Source organism: Nicotiana tabacum, chromosome 17 (genome assembly GCF_000715075.1).
Source record: "Nicotiana tabacum cultivar K326 chromosome 17, ASM71507v2, whole genome shotgun sequence".
Taxonomy (NCBI): domain Eukaryota; kingdom Viridiplantae; phylum Streptophyta; class Magnoliopsida; order Solanales; family Solanaceae; genus Nicotiana; species Nicotiana tabacum.
In genome coordinates this window covers 55612372-55624636 of record NC_134096.1, presented here as the reverse complement: position 1 = coordinate 55624636, position 12265 = coordinate 55612372, and the positions used below count along the sequence as shown (strand labels likewise).

General features: G+C 36.4%; 2 protein-coding genes across 2 annotated transcripts; both read left to right on the top strand.

Moving 5' to 3' along the window:
• Positions 1 to 1150: 1150 nt before the first annotated feature.
• LOC142171861 (uncharacterized) lies at positions 1151 to 1591 on the top strand. Its single transcript, XM_075235566.1, has one exon. It carries the CDS (start codon positions 1151 to 1153, stop codon positions 1589 to 1591), a length of 441 nt encoding a protein of 146 aa, XP_075091667.1.
• A 208-nt stretch (positions 1592 to 1799) lies between these two features.
• Positions 1800 to 2156, top strand: LOC142171860 (secreted RxLR effector protein 78-like). The gene has a single exon (XM_075235565.1). It carries the CDS (start codon positions 1800 to 1802, stop codon positions 2154 to 2156), a length of 357 nt encoding a protein of 118 aa, XP_075091666.1.
• The last annotated feature ends 10109 nt before the right edge of the window (positions 2157 to 12265 follow it).

Below are 12265 nucleotides of genomic sequence, written 5' to 3'. Positions count from 1 at the left end.
AAAGTTAAAGCATATTTTGAATATTGATTGGTGACTTATAGATTCACGCTAATAGCTTTCTTCATTGTATACCAAAGGTCAGAATTAACATTTTGGGGTAGATTGTATTAAAAAATTTAAAGGCTTCATTAAACACTTTATATATTTACTTATTGATTTGACTTGGAAAACTGTAAATAGCATGAAAGCCAGTTTCGAATATAAAGAAATTATGGCAAAATTAAGCTCTTGAAATAAGTGAAAATTGGTAATATTGAGCGTTGATGGTGCTTAAAATCAGAATGTATAGAATAGTTTGGTTCCAATTACTCGGTTGAGTTGATTTTAGTAAATGTTGGACTGTGGGAAAGGCCACGACAGAGACATTGAGAGCTATTGATGAGGGCTAAGTTTTCATGCATCATATCATTGTATATCAAAAGATTTTTGATAGGAAGTACTCTATGCAACAGCTCTACAGGTTATCTTTAGTTTATATAAAAACATACTATTATTTTTTATATTTATGTATTAAAAAAAGTTTACATCATAAATTTGGCAAGTTTTTTCACAACTGCGCGAAGCACGGGTATTTTACAATATCTCCAGAATCAATACAATAAGATAATAGATATTATAGTGACGATTCCAAGCTCCTTCACACAAGATCCTACTAGATTCACCTTCAAACTTGCCTTAGACTGTTTGGGAATTCAAAAGGCGTGTTAAGAGAATTTTGGGAGAACTAAAGTTGGTGATATCTTCTAGAATGAGTGAGAAAGAGCTACACTGCCTTTTATATTTTGCCAAGTCTAGGAAATTCTGTCGTTGTTACATGCAAAATGGGTTGTCTCTCCCCTGTTGCAGCACCCGATGAGACAATTGGCGTTAGCCTAATGAAACGTGTAATCCCATTTTTGACCCCTCTGTCCCCATGCGGGTCACCTACCGATTGACCGCGTTAGAGGTCCCACTTATCAATTTTAAGTTTATGTGTGGGGAAAATTGTGGGTTGTAACAACACAACTTTTTCAATTTAAATTGTGAGGAAAAGAGGACGAATTGGGAATGTTATAAGGATGCAAATAAAGAAGCGAAGTTAGCGGTTACGGCGGCTAAGACTGCTACTTTTGGACGCATGTATGCAGAACTTAGGAGCAAATGAAGGGACATGAAGTTGTACATGCTAGCCAAAGTGAGGGAGAGAAAGGCTCGTGACTTAGACCAAGTGAAGTACATCAAAGACGAGGACATCATAGTATTGATGGAGGACGCTTATATTAGACCAAGATGGAAGACATACTTCCACAAACTGTTGAACAAAGAGGGGGACATAAGCATTGTGATGGGTGAGTTGGAGCACTCCAAGAGACTGCATGATTTTGGCCATTGTAGGCGTATTAAGGTCAATGATGTTATGGGAGCGATGTGTAAGATGAGCAGGGGAATAGCGACTGGGCCGGACGAGATTCCGATAGAATTCTGGAAGAGTACGAGTCGTGCAGGCGTGGAGTGGCTTACTGGGTTGTTTAATGTTAATCTTTTAGATGAAGAATATGTCCTAAGAATGGAGGTGGAGTATGATGATTCCCTTGTACAAGAACACGAGTGATATCCAAAACTGCAATAACTATAGGGGTATCAAGATGCTGAGTCATACTATGAAAATTTGGGAGAGGGTGGTGGAAGTCAGGGTGAGGAATAATATGTCTATTTCCGAGAATCAGTTTGGATTCATACCAGGGTGATTGACTACGGAAGCCATTCATCTGGTGAGGAGATTGGTAGAGCAGTATAGGGAAAGAAAGAAGGACATACACATGGTGTTTATAGACCTAGAAAAGGCATACGATAAAGTCCCGAAGGAGGTTCTGTGGAGATGTTTAGAGGTTAGCGGCTTTCCGGTAGCTTACACTAGGGTAATCAATGACATGTATGATGGTGCTAAGACTCGAGTGAGGACAATGGGAGGTGACTCAGATCACTTCCCCGTAGTGATGGGGTTGCACCAGGGATCGACTCTTAAACCGTTCTTATTTGCTCTGGCGATAGATGTGCTGACGCGACACATTCAAGGAGAGGTGCCATGGTGCATGTTATTTGCCGATGACATAATGTTGATTGATGAGATGAGAAGCAGGGTTAATGCGAGGCTGGAGGCAGACCCTAGAGTCTAAAGGTTTCAAGTTGAGCAGGACCAAAACGAAATACTTGGAGTGTAAGTTCAGTGACCAGACTCACGAAGCGAAGCTTGATACACAAGTCATCCTGAGAAGGGGTAGTTTCAAGTATCTCGGGTTTATAATCCAAGGTAGCAGGGAGATTGATGATGAGGTCTCCCACCGTATCGGTACGGGGTAGATGAAATGAAGGCTCACATCCGGTATTTTGTATGATAAAAAGATGCTACCAAGACTTAAGGGGTTCTATAGAGTGGTGGTTAGACCTACTATGTTGTATGGGGCTTAGTGTTGGCCAGTCAAGAACTCTCATGTTCATGGGATGAAAGTAGCAGAAATGAGGATGTTGAGATGGATGTGTGGGCATACCAGGAGAGATAATATTAGGAACGAAGTTATTCGAGACAAAGTGGGAGTGGCCCCGTGGAGGAAAAGATACGGGAGTTGAGGCTGAGATGGTTCGAGTACGTATAGAGGAGGAGTACGGATGCTCCTGTTAGGAGGTATGAGAGGCCGGCTGTGGCGGGGTTAAGAACCCAGGAGGAAGGCCGAAGAAGTATTGGGGAGAGGTGATTAGGCAGGATATGGCGCTACTTCAGCTCACTGAGGACATGACCCATGATAGAAGGGTGTGGAGGTCGAAAATTAGGGTAGTTGGCTAGTAGGTAGTCGAGAGTTCCCCGTTCTTTTTAGTAGTATTAGTAGCTCCCTTATTTTTTTTGCATTATTTGACCCCTAGTATTTGCTTATTGTTTCGTTCGCTCTGTGTATCGTATTTTCCTGTTTGTTACTATTTGATGTTATTTTATCATTTACATGTTATTTCGTTGTTGTTGTTGTTACTGTAGTTGTCTTTTTCCCCTTTTCCGTATCGTCCTTTGTCTCCCTATTCTTTCTTTCTTTCTTTCTTTCTTTCTTTCTTTCTTGCTTTCTTCGTCTTCTTCCTTTCTCTCTTTTCACCTTTTCTTGAGCCGATGGTCTATCGGAAACAACCTCTCTACCTCGCTAGGTAGGGATAAGGTCTGCGTACACACTATCCTCCCCAGACCCCACTTGTGGGATTACACTGGGTATGTTTTTGTTGTTGTAAATTTAGTACCTTTTTTCCGGGTTTGTAGAGAGAAAAGGAAAAAGTTTTTTTTTTCTAAAAAGAATGGATAATAAGGACCCGTTTGTTCAAACATTTTTTTTTCCGATTCTTTTTTCAAAAACGTGTTTGTCCATGAAAATTTGTAGTACTTTTTCAAGATTTTCGGAATTTATTTTTTATCCACTCACAAAACTGTAATATTATTTCAAGTGAAATGGTGGATTTTAATGTCATCAATATCCATTTGGGGTTCCGAGCCTTGGAGTAGCTTCGTTATGCAATACATATTACTACTTTATAAATACATTTAGTCTATTTCTTAGAGAAGTTAAGTTATAGTAGGTTAGATAGGAAAACTTTAACTCTAATAGTAGTCGATCGGAGTTTCAAAACCTAGCGTTGATGCCCCCAACCGTTCCAATATCTCTCCTAAGCAATAATTGACTTAGCCAATTAAAAAATGAAAAGTAAAAGAAAGTTAGAATTAAAAAATAAAAGTAAAGGCAGCTGATTTTTTTAAAAACTAATAAAAAGAAAGTAGAAAATTAAAAAAAAAGAAGTAAAATAAGTGGAAAATAAATAAAAGAAAAGTAAAATAAGTGGAAAATAAAAAAAAAGTAAAGTAAAAAAAAGCAGGCAATTAAAAAATAAAAGTAAGGGAAAGTGGGGAATTATTTTTTTAAAATAAGAAGAAAAATGGGAAGTGTGAATTATTTTTAATTAAAAAATAAAAAAATAAAAAAATCTGAAACAATTCCAAATTTTTTTCTATAAATAAAAGAGAAATGTGAGGAGAAAATAGGGGAAATAAGAAGGAAAAAATAGAGGAGAGAATTGATAGAAAAACAAAATTCTTCTTCTATGCTAAGGAAATTTCTACTCGTTTCATTCATTCTTTCGAAGATTCAAGTAATTCATCACCCTGTTTTAGACCCAAAAATGCCTCAAATTCAAGTCTAAAAATACATTGTGAAGCTTCATTGATAGTCACCTCTCTCACGCCAAAAACCAGCAGCCTCACGAGGTACATTCATGTTTCGGTCCGGGCTCGAATTTTAGAAGGTTCGTCGCTAGATTTTCTGCTCATCTACCGATTTGCCCTTGGTTTGGTGTACTTGCTCGGCTCAGAATTATTTTTGCATTAATCAAGTTCTGAAGGAAAGTTTTTGCTTAAACGTTCATTGTTTATCCTCCCTTTGTTAATTATTTCATTGTTTTGTGTGATGTTCTTATAGAGGTTCATGTGATAATTTTTTGTGTTATTTTATTTATACATATTATCATGTTGTAGTTTCTTTTTACATGTTTCAAGAGATTTGTCAACAGATTACAATTACGAGCACTACATTATAATTACGGGCACAACATAACACTAAAGGGCACTAAACAACAATAAAGTCGCATAAATAACATTAATTATTCATAAAATAATAATTTATCAATTTTACTAATCTTTGAGCACATAAATAATCTAGTTCGGATAAAAAATAATAAATTAATTTAATCACAAAACAATCACAAAAATATATATACCACAGTAAAAGATAACTAATAAATATTTTTTATAACTAATAACATTAATTATTCATAAAATAATAATTTATCTATTTTACTAATTTTTTACCACAACAATAATCTAATCCGGATAAAAAATAATTTATTATTTAAATCACAAAAAAATCACGAAAAAACATAGATCACAGTAAAAAATAACTAATACGCATTTTTTATACATGAGTTTTAACAAAAAGTAAGCCGGAATACCTCGATTTATAATTTTTTGAAAGGTGAGGATTTGATGATTTGGGGACCGAAACGAGCAATCCACTACGCGATAATGCCTTAAATCCGGTGTAAGCTTGCTATAATACCGAGAAGATACACTTTTTGTGGGACAGGTGGGCTCCACTGAGTTGTTTTCTTTAAAAATGGAGGGGGGACCGCTGGAATGGGGAAAGGGGGAGGGCACTGGTTCTGGTCGGGGAAGATGGAGGCCCGTGTTTTTATGTATGTATAGGGCATGTATTCACTGCGCTATACTATAGCGCCCTGTATACATGTGCTATACATCCCGCCCTTTTTGAGTTCAAATATAGCGCGGTAATTCACCGCGCTATACCTTAATGGACAAAACTGCCGTTAAGATATAACGCGGTGAATAATCGCGCTATATATAAAATGGTGCCCAGTTTTTGTTTTAACCTATTTATGTCGCTTGAGTCCAAATGAATCACACTTTGTTTCCGGACTTTTTTTATGTAGATTGTCTATTTGTTTTGCCAAATTTTGTCAGAGCATCTGTCACTTTATTATCCTCTCGAAAAGTGTAGTCCAGCTGTGGCACTTGTAGTTCATGGAATGTTCCTGCATGCAGTAAATGAGTATGAATATTTTAAATTTCACTGAGGGAGTAGTGTAAGTAATACCTGCTAGTAGTGGTGGAAAAATGGATAAAACAATAGTTATCCATCTATATTATCCACTAAAAATGGGTTGGATAATGAACTTTTTAAAAACGGGTCAAATATGGATAAAAATCATATTATTCACTTAGAAAATGGATAATCAATGGATAACTAATGGGTTTAACTTTTACATTTGTAAAGACTCAAATTGGGGGTTCCTCAAGCTTGGGAGACTAGAAATTTTCCCAAAAGTGACCATATTCAAAAAGCCATGGATAATATGGTTACTCATATTATCTGCCGGTTAACCTATTTTCTATTTGTATTATATATGGGTCGTGTAACGACCCAATCGGTCATTTTAAGAATTAGTGTCCCGTTCGGTGGCTTAAGGTCTCGAATAGTTTCGTGTTATATATTATGACTTACGTGTGTGGTAGAGTTCGCTTTTCGGATGATTTGGGATTGATTTGGAATGATGATTCTTGTTTTAGAAGCTTATGCGGTAAGAGGTGACTGAAGTTTGATTTTTGGTGTAGACGACTCCGGAATGGTATTTTGATGATTCTAATAGTTTCGTATGATAATTTTAGACTTAGGCGTATGCCCAGATTTGGATTTGGAAGTCTGTAGGTTGATTTGATGCATTTTAGCAAAAATTAGAAAGTTGAAGGTTTGGAAGGTTGAGAGGTTTGACTGGGAGTTGACTCTATGGATATTGGGCTCGGATTGCGATTTCGAGAGTTAGAATAGTACCATTATGTCATTTGAGACTTGCATGCAAAATTTGAGGTTATTCCGGGTTGATTTGATATGCTTCGGCGTGAGTTGTAGAAGTTGAAAGTTCATAAGTTTATTAAGTTTGATTTGAGGTGTGATTCGTAGTTTTGATGTTGATTGATGTGACTTCAGGACTCGAGCAAGTCCGCGTTATGTTACGGAACTTGTTGGTATGTTAGACCGGAGTCCCGGGGGCCTCTGGTGTGTTTCAGATGGGCTACAGGCCATTTCTCCATGTTTTTGGACTGCTGATTTGCTGGTGTCTGAAGTCTTTATTCGCGATCGCGAAGGTCCAGTCGCGATCGCGTAGGCCGTTTGGTGGCTGACCTTTTTCCTTCTTCGCGTTTGCAGTGAAAGGTCCGCAATCGCGTATATGTGAGTGTTGCTTCATCGCGTTCGCAGTAGGTGTTTCGCGATTGCATAGTGGGCGACCATGCTAGGGAGGCCGGTACCTTGTTCTTTGCGTTCGCATAGAAATGTCTGTGATCGCGTAAGTTGAGGCAGTGATGAACGGCATTCGCGTCCCTTGTTGCGCATTCGCGTAGTGCTTTGTGGTGGCAGTGTTAATTCTTCTTCATGATCGCATGCGTATTTCTGTGATCGCGATGTACAAATGTTTGGGCAGAATATAAGAACTCTATTTCGAGGGCTTTTGATATTTTATCATTTTTTGAGTTAGAAGTTCAGATTTGGGCGATTTTGGAGGGAATTTTCACGTGTTGGATTGGGGTAAGTCTTCCTTATCCTGATTTGATTATATTTCGTGATTCTATCTTTATTTTTAACATTAAATTAGTTATTTGAATGGGAGAAAATGAGAATATTTGTATAAACATTCAAAAATATAAAATGAGGATTTGAAGATCGATTTGATATCGAAATTGGATAATTTTGGTATATTGAACTCGTATCGGAATGAGTGTTCGAATTTTGTGAATTTTGTGGGGTTCCGAGGTGCGGGGCCTGGGTTTGACTTTTTGGGTTGACTTTTTAGTTTTCATCAAAGATCAAAGCTTTATTATTCGAAATTATTTCCTATGGTTTTTATTTATGATATAAAGTTATTTTGGCTAGATTTGAGCTGTCCGAAGGTTGTTTCATACGAGAAGGTCCTTTTAGAGTATCAGTTTAACTTCTTTGATGTAAGTATCTTACTTAACTTTATGTGGGGGAAACTACCCCTTAGGATTTGAGTCATTTGTGCTATTTGTGTCTTGTGAAATTCGTGTACGCGAGGTGACGAGTACGTACTCCGGCTTATATGTGGAAATTGACCGGTTTAGACTCTTATGCTTCTTTCATGTACTTATTTGGAATTATTAGCACATGTTATATCTTTTATTTGTCATGTCTACTATCGCATGCTTTATTTGAAGTTGTCGTTACATGTCACATTCTTTACTTGTCAAGTTTACTCTTATATGATTTATTTGAAGTTGTTATCACTTTTATCATTATGTGATTTTTTTAATTGTGGAGTTACTCTTAGTTGAAATTGTAGTTACATGATATTCTTTTGTTGCTGGGTTATTCTCATGCATTTAGAAGTAGTACTAGTTCGTGCCATCTCTTTCATTGTTAGCCTAATTCATACACTAGAATTTGAAGTTTTCCATTTCATAGAAATGTTTTCACTATCAAGTTTATCCTTAAACAATTAATTGGATTTGAGGTTATCGAAAGGTATTAATCTATTTTAATTGAAGTTGTATTTAAAGGGGGTGTTGTTCCTTGTTGAGTTACTTTCCCATTCATTTTATTGTTATTGAGATTCCATACACATTGTGTTTGAGCCGTGGGCTATTTGTCGTGGGAATATTGATATTGTTGGATCTTTGGAAAGGTTGTGGCCTATGGGCACTTGTGGTACGAGTTGATATGTTGTGTTCTTGTGATGTTAGCATATGTGAATTGTTGTGTGGTTTGGTTATTGTTATGCGGAGTATAAGGGTGACATTTCACCATTGTTGTTATTCGGGGAATAAAAGTGGAATCTCACTATTGTTGAATATACGGAGTGATACGGGTGGCTATTGGAGTGATACATGTGGCTAATGATATTGTCAGGGCGGAGTAATACAGGTGGCTATCAGAGAGATAAGGGTGGCAATGTCAGGGATGATGGGTGGTGGCTTGGGGACATTGTGTTGGTGATATTCGTGTGATGGTGTGCTTTTCCTTGTGTATGTCCTACACCTTACGTGACTTGTTGTGTTTCTCCGATGAGCTACTCGATGTCTTGATATTACTTGTTGACTACTAGCTCAGGAGTATGAAACTTGACATTTATTAATCATGCCCATGTGTTCTTGTATTATCTATTTTCATGTTGTTATTGAGCATGTGACCATACCGGCAGATTGTGATTGTGAATCTGTGATCATGCAGATTGTGATTATGAGATTGTGGCCATACCGGGCATATTGTGACTGTGAGCCTATGACCATACTAGGCGAATTGTGAATGTGAGCCTGTGATCATGCCGGACGGATTAAGATAGTAGCACGTGTGTTGTCCGTGCGGTTGTGATTTGAGATGCGGGCACAAGGTGTCGTGAGCATATGATGGTGAGTTAAAACCTGTGACTTGTGACTATGTGATGAGGTATCTCGGGTTGGGGTTCTTGTTTTTCTTTTAATTTTTCTTTTTTCAAAACTTTTATTTATTTGTTTAAGTTAAATTCACGTGTCTCCATCTTATTCGTTATCCTAGCGTGTGAATTACACGTATTTTTTTGTGTCTAGCTGCTTATCAATTTTGTGTCTAAATGACACAGTTAATATCCTGTTAAAGTGTTCAAGTGGAACAGACTTAAGATGAAGTGTCTAAGTGAAAAGTGGGGACAACTTTAAGGGGTTGCCGATGTATTTGGCCTTCCTATTTTTTCGTTTTTTTACTTAATTTTATAGTTTGATTTTTCTTTTTTCTCTTTTATTTGATTTGATAATGGCCAACTTTTTTATTTTTAATTTTTTTTTATTTTTTATCTATCTATCTATGTCTATGCTATATTAAAAGTGGGAAGCTATTAAGTTAAAAGTTAAATTACTATAATGCCCATTAAAAGTTAAAAATATTTTTAATAATTATATTTAAATAAAAAATATGAATTTGAAGAGTCCTTGCATGAGAAGGTTGTGTCCTTTCAACTTTTTAACTAACTTCTATAGTTAAAACAATGGCAAAGGGTCTGATATGCCCCTCTACTATCATCAATAATTTAAATAAGCCCTCTGTTATACTATTAGAGCAACAAAGCCCCTGACGTTATACTATTAAACACAAATACCCTTATTTTAACAGATGGGCCACGTGGCAACACCAAAATCATCTGGTTGGATTTAGTATAGATCCGACCCAACCCATTACCCAACCCGACCCAACCCTTCTCTAAAATATGGACTGTCACAGACCATTTGGTCAATTTCCCTTTTTTCTTTTCACTCTCTCGAAGCTCTAAGAGACCGGCGGTAGTGGTGACTCCAAACTGCCGATTTCATATGATCTTGGTGTAAAGGTCAGTGTTTTCTTCATTAAATTGCTTGATTTTAGTATTTGTTGATCGATTTGCTTGTTATATTATTCTTATTTTTGTGGTCTAGGGTTTCGGTTTGGACAATATCTAGGCTTTATCCTTCATTTTTATGTATATACTTTATAGTTTGTCTTCTTGTAGTTGTTGCATGTTTCAGTTTTGAGGTGGTTGCATGCTTTAGTTATGCTAATAAATTCGTATGGGTATATATCAAGGTGGATTTATTGTCTTCTGGTTTAGAGTTTTTTCTCAGAGGTGGTTTCTTAAGTGGATTATGATTTTTTTTGGTCTTACTGAGAAAATGCCTTAGTTTTCTGTGATGTTGACTGAGATTTAGTGTTTTTTCTTTGTTTATTAGCTAAGGTGGTCCTAAATGTAGGACCCTTGAATGCAACTGCTTCATTCAACTATTCCGGTGGTTGGATTTTAGTGCATCTTTGCTCTCTTTATCAATGTTTTATGAAGGGATGGCCCATAAACAAAATTTTTGTGGATTCTTTTGTACATGTTGTATTTTTTTATTCATGGGACCCTCTATCTCACATGTCATTTTCTGCCTATATTTATTCCTCTTTTTTTTACTTTTAGCTTATATTGGTTCTTTTACTGTTTGCTAACCATTCTTATTTGCTATATTTACTAGATTATTGGAGATGGTCTTAGTTGATTTAATATTCAATTATGAAGGCGAATGGGTTACACATCCTAAAGTTGTGTATATAAAGAATAAACTGCACACTTTGTCAGGGTATGATTTAGACTTGCTTTCTTATATAGATATAGAATCTGAATTCATAGTTGAGCTAGGGTTTGTAGGGGTTCAACAACTTATAGTTGCTGGACCTTCTGGTAAATTGTATGAGGTTCAAGGAGATGTGGGGATTAGACAGTTGATATCCTTACTTTCTAATGAATATAATGTAGTGAACCTATATGTTGTGGATGAATGTGACCCCCCTATTGAGTGTATTCCCAGTATTGTCGATTATAGTGAATCATATCCTTGTTTAGATGAGGCTGGTACTGACTATAGCTTGAGTGAATTAGGATCTGACTCTAGTTCTGATTTTGAGGGATATCATTTTGAAGGATATGATTCTGAAGAATTACATTTACTTAAAACACAAAAAAAAGAAAGAGACATAACTGAGAATCTGAATGATTACAAGGAGATATATAAAGGCATGGCCTTTAAGGACATACCAGAAGCTAGGAAGTTTATGAAGTTGTATGTTCTAGCCAACAAGAAAGTCTTAAAATTGAGGAAGAGTGAACCAAGGAGGGTTAGGTATAGATGCATTGTGGGTTGTCCCTTTATTTGTTTAATATCCAAAGACGATAATGCAGGGGTTACTGTAAAGACATTAGAGTCAGAACATAATTGTGGCACTGCATATGATAATAGTACTGTTGATTTCAATACCATTGCACATTACTTTAAGGGAAAGCTACATGATAATCCTAAGTATAAGGTAAGGGAGATAGTACTTGATTTGAAAAGGATTTTTGAGTTAAATGTGAGTCATGAGAAGTGCAAGAGAGAAAAAAGAATGATATTGGAGACCTTAGATGGGAGTTTTGCAGATGAGTACAACAAACTTGATACTTATGCCATTGAATTGAGGGAGAGTAATCCATGCAGTGATGTAGTGATTAACATTTCAAAAAATACACTTGAAAATGGGAAAAGAATATTCTTGAGGATGTATGTTTGTTTCAAAGCTATAAAGATGGGTTTCAAGTTAGGGTTAAGACCATTTATTGGTGTAGATGGCACATTTTTAAAAGGGAAAGCCAAGGGTCAATTGCTAGTTGTTGTTGGACAGGATGCACAAAATCATTTTTATCTTTTGGCATGGGCAGTTGTTGATAAGGAGATAAAGTATTCTTGGAACTGGTTCCTACAATTGCTTCAGGGATCTCTAGACCTTAAGGAAGGAGAAGGAATCACCTTCATGTCAGACATGCAAAAGGTACTTCTGTCCAATTTTTGTTTTCGAATTTTTTTTCTTTCTGTTGTTATCTACTTCTGTCCAGTTTTTGTTTTTGAATTTTTTCTTTCTGCATGTTTTCTGAATTTGTTATAAGGATTAATTGAGGCAATTAAAAATGTTCTACCACAAGCACATCATAGGTTTTATGTTAGACATATCGAGGCTAACTGGTGCAAGACATACAATACTGGAGAAAGCAAAAAACTGCTTTGGTGGTGTTCATGGTGCACTTATGAAGAAGACTTCAAAGACCAACTAAGCAAGCTAGGAGAGTTGAACAAGGATGCAACAGAGAGTTTATT

What these genes read in the sequence shown, in the direction of transcription:
- LOC142171860 (XM_075235565.1), top strand. Translation starts at nt 1,800, where the DNA reads ATGGTGTTTATAGACCTAGAAAAGGCATACGATAAAGTCCCGAAGGAG.
- LOC142171861 (XM_075235566.1), top strand. Translation starts at nt 1,151, where the DNA reads ATGAAGTTGTACATGCTAGCCAAAGTGAGGGAGAGAAAGGCTCGTGAC.